This window comes from Syngnathus typhle, linkage group LG15, assembly GCF_033458585.1.
Source record: "Syngnathus typhle isolate RoL2023-S1 ecotype Sweden linkage group LG15, RoL_Styp_1.0, whole genome shotgun sequence".
In the NCBI taxonomy this organism is placed as follows: domain Eukaryota; kingdom Metazoa; phylum Chordata; class Actinopteri; order Syngnathiformes; family Syngnathidae; genus Syngnathus; species Syngnathus typhle.
Genome location: NC_083752.1, coordinates 6,385,158 through 6,401,960, shown reverse-complemented (window position 1 = coordinate 6,401,960; position 16,803 = coordinate 6,385,158). Strand labels below are relative to the sequence as shown.

The 16,803-nt window shown below is 44.4% G+C and overlaps 2 protein-coding genes across 2 annotated transcripts; both read left to right on the top strand.

Annotated features, from left to right (window-relative positions):
- Positions 1 to 93: 93 nt before the first annotated feature.
- On the top strand, positions 94 to 1,395 carry LOC133168117 (interleukin-1 receptor type 2-like). The gene is made up of 5 exons (XM_061299394.1): positions 94 to 300; positions 377 to 418; positions 498 to 560; positions 618 to 747; positions 818 to 1,395. Exons 1-5 carry the CDS (start codon positions 276 to 278, stop codon positions 1,002 to 1,004), a joined length of 447 nt encoding a protein of 148 aa, XP_061155378.1. The 5' UTR covers positions 94 to 275; the 3' UTR covers positions 1,005 to 1,395.
- Positions 1,396 to 3,303: 1,908 nt separating this feature from the next.
- Positions 3,304 to 16,105, top strand: LOC133168632 (connector enhancer of kinase suppressor of ras 2-like). The gene is made up of 22 exons (XM_061300314.1): positions 3,304 to 3,569; positions 5,488 to 5,651; positions 6,583 to 6,785; positions 6,885 to 6,972; positions 7,255 to 7,296; positions 7,366 to 7,485; positions 8,328 to 8,387; positions 8,470 to 8,538; positions 9,838 to 9,984; positions 10,580 to 10,713; positions 11,043 to 11,248; positions 11,325 to 11,417; positions 12,062 to 12,252; positions 12,326 to 12,381; positions 12,441 to 12,612; positions 12,764 to 12,837; positions 13,236 to 13,307; positions 13,403 to 13,467; positions 14,264 to 14,373; positions 14,435 to 14,927; positions 15,374 to 15,573; positions 15,650 to 16,105. Exons 1-22 carry the CDS (start codon positions 3,506 to 3,508, stop codon positions 15,695 to 15,697), a joined length of 2,871 nt encoding a protein of 956 aa, XP_061156298.1. The 5' UTR covers positions 3,304 to 3,505; the 3' UTR covers positions 15,698 to 16,105.
- The last annotated feature ends 698 nt before the right edge of the window (positions 16,106 to 16,803 follow it).

Below are 16,803 nucleotides of genomic sequence, written 5' to 3'. Positions count from 1 at the left end.
TTTCCTTTTTGCCTTATCTCTTAAAAATATAAATACCTGGGATTGACCGTGTGTTTTTCAGGATGATGCCATATTTAGTAAGATGAGATCATCGGGAAATGTGGCTCTAGTCAGACTTGCGTACAAAACATTACTTGACCCAGTACGTGACTCGTATTGGAGTTCCCCTTGGAACTGAACTTTAAAAACATGAAGTAGGTCCTCCGAGCTGTATATAAACGCATCACAGGCATGTGTAGAGCGAGCAGTCAATATTTAACACCAGAAGAGTCACTATGACACTGTCATCTGTCATCAAAGGTAATCCTTATTTATATTTTGCCAGCCCATTTCATTCACTGGTTCACGGTTGTAAAGAAATGATTTCCCTTCACAGCTCTGGGCTCTTTAAGTCTATTGCTAGCGGATTCCGCTCCAGGTACGCCTTCCCTTTTTTTTCTGCCCGTCTAAATCGGCTTTTGTTGTTTAGTGGTTCATTTTCGATTTGTGTGCGACAGTGCCTCAATATGGGGTGCCAGTCATCATTGGACCTGACGACATGCAAGTCAAAGCTCAACCAGGTAAGACATGAGCCTTGATCTGAAGAATTCTGGACTTAAGTGTATGTTTTCCTTCAGGGCATCCATTGATTCTCCATTGTGAAGCTTTGTCCAACTGTGGCCATGATATGGCCCTCCTCTACTGGCTCATCAATGGCTCATTCCCTGAAGATATTCACAACAATAACAGAATAACCGAGATAGAGACGTGAGTATTGCTCTGAATAACCCCAAAACATTTAATGTGTGATATCGAGCGTATCTGTGTCTGATTTCAGATCCACCTTAGAGGATGGTCAAACTCTTCTCGGGAGTTTGCTGCTGAAGAATGTCACCTCAGAGGACCTCAACGCCACTTTCACCTGTGTGGTTAGCAGCAGTGTTGGAATGGCTCATAAGAATGTAACGCTAACAGAAAAAGGCACTAAATGTTGGGGGGAAGAGAAAATCCAGAGCGCTGTTTGATATTTGTCTAAATACCTAGAATGCTCAAATTCAAGCCAGCATTTTCAATATTTGACAGAATGTATGTTTAAGTACTATTAAGATTCTGGTTTGGCCACTAGTACTGTAGTTCCGTATTCACTCCAGCAGGGGGCAGTGTATTGCGAGAAAGAGGCGGAGCCCAGCCTACTGTTCAGAAACAAAAGAGCTGCCTACTTCCTCAGGATAATAGTAACTGACTTAAGATTCATTTTCTCTTCCACCTTGAAGCGTCTTCTATAAATCTGACCCAAGTCGTCCTCACATGTCATTGAACTGGAACTAAGGATTAGTTTGGTTTTACGGTCTGATGTTTGTATTGCCAGCAATGAAATGTGCAATCCAATAAGAAATAAATTTGTACACAGCTTGAGTCCTGTGTTTGCGCTTTTTAATCTAGCTACTAGTAAGGTTTGTGCCAGGAGTGGTACGAGCCTGACGGTAGAGTCCATAGATAGTCATCTCCCTGGACTGCTGTAGCAGACAGCGCCTGTCATCTTTATTAGATGCACTTTGACCTCCAGCAGACACTGCATCCCTAAGTGAAGCCTCGGTCGTGGCGGCTCTTTCACAGTTGTCAGTCAAGCATTGAACGTGACATTTTCTTTTTTTTTTTTAGGTTTTTCCCAGGGTTGGATTCTCCATTGTCTGCCACTGCAGTGAATCAAACCACCAGCAATGTAGAAAATCTAAAATTATTAATTTTACTTGTAAAATGTTTACTGTTCGTGACAATTTGTCCGTAGTCCAATGAATACAACATGGCCGACTGAACTAGTATGGTAAAACACAGCAGGCGTATTCATTTAAACCAAACGAAAAATATCTGTGAAATTACTCATCAAAACATCATTTTATTTATACGCTAGTGTAGACTGTGCGCTGAATATCTAGTCGAGTCCAAGCCTGGAGCTGTTTCCGGTAGAGCAGTAGGAAAAGCAGCATCCTTGTCTCATTGGTGGCCGTCTTTCCACTCCACTGCCCTTTGCACGATGTAAGCTGAGCAGCCACAAAGGAGGCAGGAGGAAACATTGTGTTTATGGGGGCATCTTGGTGCCCAAAGGACTACGAGAGGCACACAAGTCAGAGCTGAAATGGCATGTGGGTAGATTAGGAGAAAGGTTAATGGCTTGATATTTTATGTCAAAAAAATACATGCTGAATGTCAACTAAAAATATCTCTATTGGCCAGTTTACAGGTGATCAGGAGCATACATGCTGAAAGGACCTTTGTGACGTCATTTTCCCCTCAAGCACGGTCACCTCTGATCACGCTATGTTTTTTTTCTACTCGCCGATTATATTGTGCTACTAATTAAACACATCTAACCTCTGCAGTAATTATGATTTATGACAGAACAAGGTTGTATGGAGGAAAAACAAGACACTGCATGAATGCTACACGAGCAAAACACGGTGGTGGAAGTTAAAAGAACAACCGAGATCCAAAACAACGATTAATCGAAAACAAACCCATCATCAAATGAATTGTATTTTAATAGTCAAATATCATTGTTTGGATCCATTTTTTAAATTAAAGATTGTCCAAATCTTCTGATTTCCGGCTTTCAAAAGTAAGAATTCTCTGATTTCCTTCATGTCAGCAGGCCTATTAATCTTTGGTTTCTCACCAAAGTAAGATGCATGCAAACATCTGCTTTTACTTTGGAAAACAACAACCATCAATCTTCCTTGTGTGATATTGCTTAACTTTTATTCATTTTTTAATCACTAAATTAACCAAATAAACAAAATAATTTGTTAATACGCTTATTAATCAATTAATTAATATTAATCAGGGGAAAAATATTTTTGCAAACACACATTAGTTGTTCTCTTGCTTATAATGAAAACTCAAGTTCGCACATTCAATTTCTTTTCTCTTTCCAAGCTCTTATTGTCATCTCTGCAATTCCTTCAGGAAGCCCCTCCTCGCCTTGGCCCCTTCCCACAGCTTGGTGGCATGAATCAGCCGGCCCCTCATACCCACGCACTTTGCGCTCGTTGGGGCTGTGCCTCCTCCATGTCTGTGCGATGTGAGGGAGGATGCTCGCCGGAGGCTTCCTTTGCTCTCAGGAGTCCTACTCAAAGTAGCCAGTGGCTTCTTTTTCTCCTCCTCCACCTCCTCCTCCTCCTCCTCTCCCCGATGCTGCCGCCGCCGCCACTACCGCCGCCGCTGCTGCTGGAAGAAGCGAGGTCGTGCAGCATCCCACACCGTCCACGGAGCCTGACACGCATGACAAGTGAACGAGCTCTTTGACGGCCGCCAGCAGCACAGGAATGTGCCCAAGTGTGCTTTTCAAGCCACATTGAGGAACCTACCTCTTTTTTCTTCTTCTTAACAATCATCTCCACGCTGCAGCTCACCCCCGTGATTTTTGTACCTCTTTTATTTTTTCGTGTTTTATTGCTAGCTTCGTTGCAGCTTGGCGGAGGGTTGTTTTTCTTTGCTTTTGTCACGCGTGGACGAGACAAACTTGTGCATGGCTCTCGTCATGGAGCCCGTCAGCAAGTGGAGCTCCAGTCAAGTGGTGGACTGGATGAAAGGTAAGATTCGAACATCAATTCTACACTAGTGTGCAAGGCGGAGTATAGCATTGAGGGAATGTGCACAAAAGACTCAAAACACCTGATGAGCCTCAGATTTTAATCACTGCGTTTAATGATCGAATCGATTTTTTTCTCCCCACAGTGGGAAGCATTCGCCCTTTTAGCCAGCTTCTTCTCAGCCTAACAAATCCTTTACAAGTGTCTCTTAACGATGTAAACAAACCTCTATTGTGTTCCTTTTGTTACTGGCGTCTCACAGGAGGAGAGCCAGAAGGGAAATCGATTTAGTTTTGTACATGGAGAATTAACCTTTGACTTGAATTTAGTCTAAACAAAGTGGATAATAATGTATAGTCTTAAATATTTGGATGGTTAGAGACCATTTAAATAGTTGTAACGCTTCAAATCACATTCAAATACTGTTTTGTTGTTGTTGTTTTTGCAAATAGTGTTTTTTAGAAATCTCAGTTTGGAATTTATGTTCTCCCTGTTTTTACTTGGATTAATTTCTCACAGGTTACTCTTCCCATATTTCTTGACCACAACCTACATGTTTGATAAAATCCAAATTGTCCATATGTGTGAATAATTGTTTAACCAGCAAGGTCTTTTTTTCTGGTATTATTCCGCTTGCATGTTAACATTACGTGTGTGAGCCGTGTTGTTTTGCTGTGCCACGTGCTCACGTGTTTGACCGCACAGCCTCAGGGATCCTTCAAATGATAAAGTGTCTACCTTCACAGGCGCACACACACACCCTCATAACTCTAAAGATGACGGATTTTCTTTTTTATAGGTTCAGATGTCGCGGCAGTAATAATGCTACAAACAGATGCTTTTTGCTTCTGTGCGGCGGCTCGGATTCAAATACTCACATGTATTCCGATGATGCCGTACATTGGATTAAGCAGAGACTGGAGTGTAAAGAAATGAAGGAGGGGAGAGAATGGGAATGTTTAGTTTCCCACATGTGACAAGTGGAGCAGTGACGGTTCCAGTGCCCGGGGCTCAATAATGGTGATGTAAAGTGAGGGGGAGAGGGGGGGGGGGCTTCAGTCTTGTCCCAGCTTCTGAGGCCTGGCTATGTTTTGCCCTTACCATTCAGCGCCTTCGTTATTAGCATAAGGGTCGGTGATGTCACTGGAGGCCAAACAGGGGCGCCCCTGTGACCTTCCCACAATTCCACTCTCCACCCCCAACCTTTGTGCGCGCAAGACGCTTTCTTCCCAGCTGTGACAAAGCCGCTTTAAAGGAAAGATTCTCATTAGGAGAAGAGAAAAGAATTCCAGCTTTGACTCCATCTTGGAATAGTGTGCAAGCGCGTTTGATGAAAGTGTGCCACATGCATTTTTCAATGTGTTTTTTTTTTCTTCAAACATGTTTATTTCCGTTACATGTCTACATTTCTTGCTGATCAATGACGGCCCAAATCCATCGCCGTTCCCCTTCTAGAGGTTTAGAGCAGCTACATCACGAGGCGCCTTTTAATTTCTACGACTCGTGACTGATAATCTGAGCAGTTCATGAAAATGGGCATTTGGATTATTTAATGTCATCAGCACGCTGTCCTTAAAGAGATACTCTCAAACAAGAAAGGATCATTTCTTACTTTCAGGGACTTTTGTGTCCATACCTTGTATAATACGCTTTTATAATTATGGAGGCAGACAGACGGCGCATATGCAGAGTGCAAACATGCCGCTCCTTTTTTTCTTTTTTTTTTTTTAAGCCATGCTGAAAATATTCCCCAGGTTGGTCGACGACAAGAATTTGTCGCGTTCATAAAAAGATATTACAGACTGAATGCAAAAATATTCACAAACGTTAGCCCGATTTCTAGATTGCAAAAATTTGCCATTGCCAGGCAACAAACAGTTGGCGAGCGCGTGAGTCGAGACTTGTTTGTTTCCCGCAGGACTGGACGACTGCCTGCAGCAGTACATCAAGACGTTCGAGAGAGAGAAAGTCGGGGGGGACCAGCTGCTGCGCATCACCCACCAGGAGCTGGAGGACTTGGGAGTGTCCAGGATCGGCCATCAAGAACTCATTCTGGAGGCGGTGGACTTGTTATGCGCGCTGGTAAATCCAAACCTCCCACGCGGCCCCTCCAATACTTTTTGGAGTTGGAAGATTCGCAGAGCTGTTGTTGTTTTCCATAAACTTGCACTGAGGATTATTTACTGGCCATATTTTACTGATGAGGTCAACTGATGCTAGTTGAATGCAAATTGGGCATTTGGGACCTTTCAAAAGGAATTTTTTTTGAGAGTAGTAATTGGTGTCAAGGAATTATGGAGTGCAGTGTCACAACGTTTAGCCTGGGTTGTTAGCAGATTTTTTTCCCGCTGGCTGTGTTTCTGCTCTGAGGTCTCATATTTTGACATGTTGCCAAGCATCGACACAAAAAAAAATGCATCAATTATAAGTCATGTGTATATGCATAAGTGTGTCTTACATTTGACGCAGTTCCAAATGAAGATGAAGTTCTGGCGAGTGAGTGTCCTGCTATAAAAACATCCTTTGAATCTTAATTGAGTTGCTGGACAGTGAGGGTTTAATTTCGTGATTAGGATTTTCAAAAACACAAAGCAATGCGCCAATGGCGGCGGCATGAAAAGGCTGTCGATAGACAGAAGTTTAGAGAAGTGGAGGAAAGATGGTGACTCCATAAATACCTCCCCCCTCCCCTCACGGAGACACACGGAGAGACAGAATGAAGATTTAGTGGACTGAGGTCGCAGATGCAATCTGAATGTGAAATCCTCTCATCCGACATCCCCGCACAGGGGCCTCGCTTCAGCTGCAAAGCTTCTTACATAACTAGGATTTACTTTTAAGTCTCTCCGGCATTGCTGTATTAGATATGATTAGTGTCCCTCCTGCCGCGGTCTCCTGCGACTGTCCCCCCCCCTCCTCCCCGCGAGGCCGCTTTGGCCTCAGGGTGCTCCATCTTCCCGCTGCACAAAAACCTCACCTGACTTCAGATATCGACGTCTGCTTCCCCGTCTAGAATTACGGACTGGAGACGGAGAATCTCAAGACTCTCTCTCATAAACTCAACGCATCAGCCAAGAACCTGCAGAACTTCATCGCGGGGAGGCGGCGCAGCGGCCACTACGACGGCCGAGCCACTCGTAAGCTCCCCAACGACTTCCTTACATCCGTGGTGGACCTCATCGCCGCTGCCAAAAGCCTTCTGGCGTGGCTCGACAGGTGAGCTCGTGATTGTTTCCCGTCTACGATGGTGTTGAAAACACAATCTCAAAGGAGAAACCATCTCACGGTTAATTGCAGGTGCTCCTTCTTCTCCAGGTCACCGTTTGCATCTGTGGCCGATTACGGCGTCACCAGGAACAACGTGATCCAGCTCTGTCTGGAACTCACTACAATCGTTCAGCAGGTAGCTAATTAGCTAATGGCGTTCTTAATCGTTTGCCGCAGTCGGAGAATCTTTAGCGAAAGAAGCGAGAGAGCGCTTTGAGAAATGCCTCCGCACTGGCAGTGATTCATTAGTTTTTGTGTCGGTGATCGTCTGCGTGGGCGTGGTGGAGGTTAGAGGTGCCAAGCTGCTTGCTTTTCTGCTTATATCCTCCTACAGCCCCAAATGCCAATAATAAACCATTTGGACACATTCTCTAGTGGTAACGCCGCTCTCTTCATGCCCCCCCCCCCCCTCCCTTAGGATTGCTCCGTGTATGAAACGGAGAACAAGATCCTTCATGTGGTGAGTTGATTTCACATCTTCAATCAAAGCAACCCGATGACTTTTTAAAGGCCATTTCGTCCTGGGCAGTGCAAGACTCTATCGGACGTGTGCGACCACATTATTTCGCTGTCGTCGGATCCCGTCGTGTCGCAGGCTGCGCATCTGGAGGTGGTGCAGCTGGCCAACATCAAATCCACCGAGGGATTGGTAAATATATTTGGGGAGATTGTCTCTGGGCAATAACACTCGATATCTTTGGGTTTGCAACCTCTGCACTGCGAAACTCCGTGCTAAAACGTTTGAAGCATTTGGTTCAGAACGAGCAGATCATTTTCATTGCTTCTGAAAATATGAGTTGCCGCCCAGTTTTCAAAATGACTTTGGCCAGCGAGCCCGTGCGCACTGCTGGCCGACCTCGCCGTCATCCTAAAAAAACGAGGTTTTGCTGCGCTCGTGGGCATATGAGTCAGCTAATACGATTCAAGGAAAGCCTCACTCATGGTAATATTGGGGGCAAAAAATGTTCCGCTTCAACACGTATTAGTAAGTGGATCTCCTTTGCGACACAGAAATCGGGTTATTGGGCGAAGGAAACGCACTCGGACCATCAACGGTTAGTGGGACAGCGCTGTGGCGTTGACCCACTCTGCAAAGCGCCAACCCCACCCCCCTCCCCTCACAGAAATGGTAGCAAGAAGTTCTTTCATCCTTCCACAGAACACTGGGCCTAAAAATAAACCTCTTAGAGTCGTCTTGAAGACGGGTATTGCTACTGTTTACGTGTGTGAGTGTCCACGTGCGGCCATGCACATCTGCGGGGGGAAAAATGGTGTGTTTGGGTGATTGCCATGCACTTGTGACCCCTTTTAGTGGAAAGCTTTCAGATTTGAGCTGTTTTTAAATCATCTGTTTGAGTCAATCCGCCATGAACACGGAATCAATTTCACATCTGCCGTCTTGAAGATGATCTGAATATTTGACGTGCTGAAATGTTTTCCAAAGTAAATGAAACAATGTGGTTTAACGCTGATTTTATTTTTTTCTTGTAGGGGATGTATATCAAGTCAACATATGACGGTTTGCATGTCATCACCGGGACGACGGAGGGAGTGAGTGGGATTTCGTTTTTGTGCTACTCGGAAAAGTGCGGTGTTGTTGGATAGCTCTAATTATCGCTCTTTGTGTTTTTAGTCTCCGGCTGACCGCTGTAAGAAAATTCACGCTGGAGATGAAGTCATTCAAGTCAATCATCAAACTGTGGTAGGTATTGGCTTTAACTCATGAGCAACAAAACCATTTTTTTTGTACACTAAAAAGAGAAAAAAAATCCGGATCTGTAATTCAACCTGAGCAACCGAACAGTGCACCTTTTTTTTTTTTTTTTTAATGCATTATACCTATTTTAAAATAATTGATACTTGTGCGTATGTATGCAACAGAATTGAGTGTTATTGTGCGCCAGAGGGCAAATTAATCCTCCCACTTAATGCAGCATGTTTATTTGAATTCTTTCTTTCTTTTTTTCCCGAAATCCACATCCTTTGTTGTCAGGATTTGTTTTTTTTCACGTGGCAGAAAAGAATGCGAGGCCCACTCCTCTTAGAAAATGACAAAAAATAATAAGAAACAACACATAGCAACCAGCCTATTCATAGCAGTTAAAGTGGTGGGAAATGGCAGGTGCAATTATTGTTTTCTTTCGATATGGAGCTGGAGTCTGAGCCACGGCGTTTTATGTTTGTGATTGCCAAAGTCTCTTTGCTTGTATTTGGATGACTGTTTGGAAGGTCGTCAAAAAACATTCCCCATCCCGCTCATAAAAATAGCAATGGAGTGCTCCACATTTTTAAAGGCTCCGAAATAAGCTAATGTGTGTTTCCTTAAACACTTTGGTGTAAAATCAATCATAATCGCAATGATGTGACATATTTTAACGTATGTTGCCAATTTGGATATTTTTATTGATGTTGTGGGCCACCACTGCCAAATATTACGGCAAGCTTTGTGTACTTTATTTGTCTCTTTTCTTGCGGTGTGAGGACTTCTCCGCAGTGACTGTCAAGATGAAAAATGACTCGGAATGTGACAAAGTAATTGCTTGCTTAGCGCACTCTTTCCCAGGCTGCTCAAAATACACAATAGACCCGATAGACACTTTGTATCCGGAGTGCACTGCCTCTCATATTCGCAAACATTTGGAACAGCACAAAAGAGTATTTCACTTTTAAAAAAAAAACACTGAACATCACCAAACTGGGTTAAATTGTATTTACAAGGCGTGTGGCTGCTCGTAACCTCGAGGCTTAGCGCGACTTGACAGAACGTTCAGAACGATGACACGGGAGGCTTGTAAGCTGCTCCACGGCCTCCGGTGTTGCATTTAACATGAAGATCCGCATCGATATGAACAAGCGGAGATGCATTGCAAACAAATCATAAGGCATGTGCAATATTGTCATAATGAGCATAGAAGAATTTTTTTTTTTTTTTACTCAACCAGCAACTCAAAGTTTTTATATTCTACCATGATGTTTGGATTGTCCTATTTTTGTCCACTAGGTGGGCTGGCAACTGAAAAACTTGGTGAACCTCCTGCGTGGGGACCCGGCAGGCGTGACCCTGACGTTGAAGAAACGCCCACAGAGCACACTCACCTCCACTCCCGCTCTTCTCAAGAACATGAGATGGAAACCACTGGCTCTGCAAGTATGACTACTCGACCCGCGCAAATCAAATGCACTGGCTCGCCTCCCTTGGGTATGAATATGAGTGTGCAAAATATATCTACTGGAGAGTCCACTTTAGAGTTGTTCTAATTGGTTGCAGGTGCAAGCAAAATGGATTCACAAGGATACAAATGGCATCTGTTGTCCTACTTTTGTCGAAGAATGTTGCTTTATTAGGAAAATGCGCCAACGCCACAATGAGCACAAACGAGAGCGATGGCTGCTTGTGTAGTCCAGTCAGTCTTTGAAGCACAGAGCAAAGAAAAAGCGCCCCCCCCCCCCTCCCAGAGACCCTCGAGCTACATTTCGTTTCCCTGCATCACATGACCCTTTTCTTCTTGAATCCGGCCGGTGCAAGATTACAAACTGAATATCAAATTTGGATGGGAAATGTTTTAATGTCCGCTAACAAAATTTCTTGTTGCTTAGTCAGCTAGAGCTAAAATATGGAGCGCTGCATTCAGATGATGCCGCCGACTCACCCTGTGTAACTGTGACTCTTCTCTTTTTGTTGTCCGGCCTTTCTTACATTCATGCGTTCACCTCCGAGCATTCATTCACTCATTCACACGCAGCCGCTGTTCCCTCAGAGCCCCGGCAGCAGCGTTGCCACACCCACCAGCACTTTAAGCACTCCATCGAGGAGGGGAAGCTGCGCTCTGCAGGACCTCTACATCCCACCTCCTCCGGCGGAGCCCTACACCCCCAGGTACAGGAACCTGTGGTCCGCGGCCTTCTTGTGGTCTGTGGTGGTATTGCATGTGGTCCACAGAATTAGAAATGGAAAATAATTTTAACATTTTAAAAAACAAAATGTATTTATGATTTAGAATTGATTTGTTTTCCAGCTAATTTTGGGAAGCATTTACCCATCCAAATTCCTATGTTAGATGTAGCTGAGATTTCTGAAATAGACATACAGATGGTTGTTCATGTGCAGCAAATGAATTTCTCCTTTTTTATGCTCTGCAAAAATATAGTATATAAAAATCATATTTCAATTTAATTAATCCGGTTCCAATGTAACTTTTTCCGTAGAGATGACAAAGTCAGTGCGCAGCGTGACGACTCTCAGTCCGACCACGTCCATCCCAGCAAGCGCTCCGACTCCCCAAATTCCTACCTGGACCAAGAGTGTCGGCGTCAATTTCCTCTGGTGGAGGACGACTCCATCCTATACTGTTACGAGTACGAGCAGAACCAGGAAGTGCCGTCCGTCCGCAGGGGGAGCACGCCCACCTACAGTACGACTTTACCAATGTGTGTTTTGCGGGGTGTCGGCCGCGTGGCATTGAAGTTTCCTTTGCCTCGTGATCGCAGGCAGGCTCAGGCCCATCTCCATGCCGCTGGAATACAACTGGGCGGGAGATGAGGAGGAGAACCTGGCCAAGCAGAAGAGAGAGAGCAGGCGAGGTGGGTGGGCGAGTGAGAAAGAAAAGGGGAGGGGGCTGACAGAGAGGAGCTGATGTGAGTGGGAGGAGATCTCCTAATATCCTCACTTCTTTTCACATCTCACAGTGGAAGGATGAGCTAGCCTGTCACAAGCGCAAACATTCCGGATATCGCATCCTGCCTCCGTCCTTTCCATATGTTCATTAGCCATCACACACACGCACACTTGCTCGCTCGCTATCTTCCTCACTCTCAGTGTTGCTTGTTGGTGATTGGATGTCAAAAGTGTGCGGCGGTTGCTGCGGCAACTGTTCCATATTCTCACTAGTTTTTCACGTTTTATTGGAGGTGAGGTGATAAACAGCGGGATGAGACTGTGGTGGTTTATTTTGGTCTCAAAGGCAAAGTTGGTTTCTTCAGGGGGATGCCACTGATGTCTTTTTTTTTTTCTTTTGTGCTTTTTATAAAAAGTGAGTCTTATTTTTATCTACAAGTGACACTATTGCTATCTTTGCACATTTTCTGCCCGGCAACAGCTATCCTTTACAACATTGTTGTGGCATCAAATACAGTCTCCTAAGAATCAATACAAGGGTTGAAAAAAAACCTCATCCGATTTGTATTACAAATCTGAAGCCAGCATTTATTTTTTTTTTTTTTAACAGAAAATTCCCTACTGCGTTTTGCAAGTGAAGACAAAGGACATGGGGGAGAGTTCCTGCTGGGCCGGAGTCTGAGTCACAGTCGGCGAAAGATGGAGAGGGGAAGCAGCCCGACTCACTACACGCTCATCCCGGCGCTCCAGATGGAAGTTTCCCTCTCGACATCCAACTCCGACTCCGCCTCCCTCTACCATGTTAGTGCCTCTCTCGCCTATGATCATCTCAGTGACTTCACAAAGGGGGTCACGCTCCTCTTTGACTTTGCAGGTGTTTGAGCGATCCTCGCTGCTCTCAAGGTCAAAGAAAAAGAGTAAAGGTAAGACGTGCCCAAATTGTTTTTCTCTGCTGGCTTTCATATGTTTTCCTCTCGTGCAGCCGGAAGCCCCATGGCCTCCATCAGCAAGCGACGGATCTCCTGCAGGGACTTGGGTCAGGGTGACTGTGAAGGCTGGCTGTGGAAGAAGAAGGATGCCAAAACGTATTTTTCTCAAAAGTGGAAGAAGTACTGGTTCATTCTGAAAGACGCGTGTTTGTACTGGTACATGAACGAGGAGGTGAATGGGAAGATTTTCCTAAAGACTATAACTAACTATATACGTGCTTTTTAAAGTGTAAAACATTCATCCATCCATCCATTTTCTCTACCGCCTAGTCCCCAGGGGTGTGCTGGAGCCTAAAACATATTTTTAATTTTCTTCACCACAGGATGAGAAAGCAGAAGGCTTTGTCAATCTTCCGGAGTTTAAGATCGATCGTGCTACCGAATGCAGGAGAAAGTTGTGAGTCACCTTTTTCTTTCATTTGCATTTCACTTTGCATTACTTTAAAATATATGTCAGGCTGGCAAAATGATATCGGAGTTGTAGTATCGGAGCACTTTTATTGGTATTGGTGCACCTCTATTATTAGTTATGTGGTGCATGGTTTGCTTGAGTAGGAACGAGGCATACTTTTTCTATTCTTGGGTGCAGGAATGGGCGCAGAAATGCAATGCTCAGTTCTAATTGAGCCAAAAATATTCACTGACACTTTGGCACACACTTGTGACAAAAGCCCTTTTGCTTTTCTATCTGAGATCATGTGCCAGGTTTCTCATCTCCTTCATATGCTAATGTCTCCTATATGCTCCTGTTTTTACGCTCACATTTTGAAAAATGTGCATCTGGCTTCATTTCAGCGCGTTCAAGGCTTGCCATCCCAAGATAAAGACCTTCTACTTTGCAGCAGAAAATGTCGACGACATGTCCCGGTGAGTTAATGAGCGCGACCCCGATGTTGAAATTGAACTGCTTTGTCGGCTTGCGTCATAACTTGCTTGCCCGCCCACCCTTCTCCATCCCGCAGGTGGCTGAGTCGTCTCAGCGTGGCTCTGGCAGGCTACTGCGAGCAGGACAAAATTCAGGATCAAGGCAAGTCGCTCTTTGCTTTCCCCATAAACTCTTTTGAAGCATTTTTCAAATGATGTTTTTCCAAATCTGTAACCTCTTTTTGTAAGCTACTTTTTATTTCTTTACTTTGCATTGAGTTACTTTGCGTAAACAGTATGGGGACCAAGAACTCAAGGAAAAGAGAGTGCAAGGGCGTCATCTAGTGGCCGTAACTATACGCTTAGTGACGCACGTGGAAAGTCAACAGAATTGAACATAAATCCCACACCCGCCCACATTACTTAACAAATAATATGCAATGACTCTACATTATGGAAATAGCCCCCACGCCTCCCCCAAAAAATCCATATTATTGCAGTTAAACGGCTCTGACTCATGCAGGATAGTCAACAAGATATTTCTTTTTTTCTTTTTTAACACAATCTTTTTCTTTTTTAACACAATCTTCTCACATTCCAAATCAAATTACATGCAGAGTCCCTGCTTTATGTTGCACACAATTGCTCATTTTAGGGGCAGAGAACGTCATTTTTTTTTTTTTTTAATAAATGGGCCGGAAATCCTCTACCTTATCACGGTTCTATTTTGAGAAAGCCGTGTAGGAGCCAAGCAATGGTGGTGTGTGGGTGAACTGGTCTGTCATTTTTTAAGAGAGAGGGATCTTAATATGAAGACTCATAACGCCCGCAGAGGACATCACAGGACATTCTCACATTTTCCGAAGCTATTCGACCTCAAAATCACACCTGCAACTGCCGCTCATTCTGACAGCATTTCAAAAGCCTGGTTTGATTGTGCTGTGTTTGTTCCTAATTAGATTACTGGAGTGAGAGTGAGCATGAAGACATGGACATGACCTCCATGAGCAAACAGGACAGTCCACCACCACCCTACGACACCTACCCGAGAGCATCGTCAGTAAGTACCGTCAATGGGGATTTCATCTCGAAACCACGGCAGATTCACGTTAATATTTAACGGTGTTTAGGTGAGCCCCTTCCTGGAGCCCAAACACGGTCATCTCTCCTCATCCGACACATTCCAGTCACGTTCCTCTCATGAGGATTACCACTCGGAGCTCCGGGAAGGTGGCGGCGGCAGCAAGAATGGCGGAATCTCCCCCGGACAGACGACCAGCAACCACCGAAACTCCTGGCAGGACCAGATGGAGAGTAACGCCAGGATGCACTTCCTTCAGGCGTATCCCGTGGACGAGCCCCTGCTAGCTGATGACAGGGAACAAATGGCCATGGAGTATCGCAGGCAGTCCACACTCCCTGCGCAACGCAGCCTTCTGCAGGAACAATACCGAGCCTTGCCCCTGCCCGTCAGGTCAAGTATGGATATGGAGGCGGGAGGGAAACCTCGCAGCTTCACGCTTCCCCGAGACAGCGGTCTCCACGCCATCCTGGCGGCCAACGCCGCCGCGGCAGATGAGAGAACACCTCGGCACTACCAGCTGGAGCGGCCTAGAGAAATAGGTTAGCAACCTCAAGACCTTTACAATGCTTGTCCTCATTTATCTTTTGCTCTTAAGTTCACTTTTTTGGAGATGACAAAACAAAGCAAATTGTTAAGTATTTATTAGTACTTCGATGATAAGTGTAGTACCTGCGTCTTGCCGTCAGAGGGCAGTGTGGTAGCAGGACGGTACTGTAGCGCTAATGAGCAGACACCAGATTGTAAATCTTGTGAATTTGACTGAGCAGTTACATGATCAATCTACCGATTAATAAACATACTTAAGCGCATTTAAACGCAATAGTAAGTGTTGGAGTTTGTGTTATTCAAATTTAATGATTATAAAGATATCTTTTTTTAAGTAAACATTTGCTAATATTGGTTTAATCTCCTTTTTTGGCTATTAATCGATATGGTCATCGGAGGACAATAAAACATTTGAACTAACAATATTTCTCCTTTGAAGGACGGGGACGAGACTTGAGGCTGCAGTCGGATTCGGTGGGGGATTTGTACCGAGCTCTGGAGCACACCAGTCTGTCGGCCTCGGCCGAGCACCGGTCGACCAGCCGCTTGGAATACAAGCGCTCGTTTGTACGCAGGGTTAACGACCCCTTGCTGAACGACAAGCTTCACCGCCTCCGCATCCTTCACAGCTCTCTCAACGTACTGGCGCAAAGCTCAGGCATAAGTGACAATTGCGCTCCATAATGCTTCATGAATGTCTTTCATTTTCTTTCAGAATGTCCCTCTTCAAGACACAAACCGCTCGATGGGCTTTTTAGGCTAGTACTTGGAACCGCTCTCCTTGGGCCCTGCCCTGCTGCTGGAGATGAAAAGGCAACAGAAAGCTTCATTTTGCCCCCCCCCCCCCCTTCTTCCGTTTCAACCAATTCTTCTGAGTGTTGCTCCTTCACTTGCTTTCTGTAGTTTAAATGAGGAGAATATTTGAGCACTGGTTTGAACGGGTTTGGAAAAAAAAAAAAAAAGCACTTTGTGTCCCTGTCATGGACTTGATGGAGAGCTTGTTCACTCACATGCATGGCTGTTTCCCATCACTTTTGCTGGAATTCTGCACAGTCGATCAGATCAGGTTGACTATTTTGGATGTACACTCATTTTGTTTTGTGTCTAATTATGAATCGATACGCTACACAACTTCTCGAGGTCATGTGCTGGAATACAAATAGTCAATCAAGTGCTGTGCCTCAGTGATTGTGAATGTACGTTGTACTTTTCCAAGAATAAGCAAAGAGGATTGGATAGGGGTCAAAATATCACATTTGGCAATAAGGAAAGTGTATTGTAAAATATTATCGGGATGCTCACAATAATTGTCTATTTTTGTATGCATGCAGTCTTTCCAGTTGTGGCAAACTAAAGAGATTTTTTTTTTCTAAGTGTGTTTAATTTGAAGAATACTGCTCGTCTCGACTGCCTCAAGACTTATTTTAAAAAGCTAATTTCACTACAAAAGAGATGAGGAGTAACCCGTATTTATTCAGTGTTTAATGTACACGCATGTTTTGTAATATTGTACTAAAACACGTGACCATGCCATTTAACTGCGCACGTGTGCCATATTGCCGTATTGTAGCTGCAATACTTTTATTTAACGATGGAAATAAAGTATGGCGTGGGCACACAAAAGATGTGTTTTTCTCATGATTATATGTCAAGTTGCTATTCTTAAACACTAGCTAGACACAGAAGTGCAGAATAAGAAGGTAGCAATAATGTACAGAAAGAATTTTGCAGATTGTATGAAAAACTGTAATGGGTCTTTAGCACAATTTTGTGCTAATCATACTCTGAAAAATATCAGAGTGAAAATCACAGTATTCTTTTATTTTATAGACGGCGAGGAGCTCCCAACACGTCCTTTTCAAAGACAAA

What these genes read in the sequence shown, in the direction of transcription:
- LOC133168117 (XM_061299394.1), top strand. Translation starts at nt 276, where the DNA reads ATGACACTGTCATCTGTCATCAAAG. An exon ending in GCTAGCGGATTCCGCTCCAG is followed by an intron (nt 419 to 497) that starts GTACGCCTTCCC and finishes TGTGTGCGACAG; the next exon opens with TGCCTCAATATGGGGTGCCA. An exon ending in GCAAGTCAAAGCTCAACCAG is followed by an intron (nt 561 to 617) that starts GTAAGACATGAG and finishes GTTTTCCTTCAG; the next exon opens with GGCATCCATTGATTCTCCAT.
- LOC133168632 (XM_061300314.1), top strand. Translation starts at nt 3,506, where the DNA reads ATGGCTCTCGTCATGGAGCCCGTCAGCAAGTGGAGCTCCAGTCAAGTG. An exon ending in GCGGAGCCCTACACCCCCAG is followed by an intron (nt 10,714 to 11,042) that starts GTACAGGAACCT and finishes CTTTTTCCGTAG; the next exon opens with AGATGACAAAGTCAGTGCGC. An exon ending in TCCTTCACAGCTCTCTCAAC is followed by an intron (nt 15,574 to 15,649) that starts GTACTGGCGCAA and finishes ATTTTCTTTCAG; the next exon opens with AATGTCCCTCTTCAAGACAC.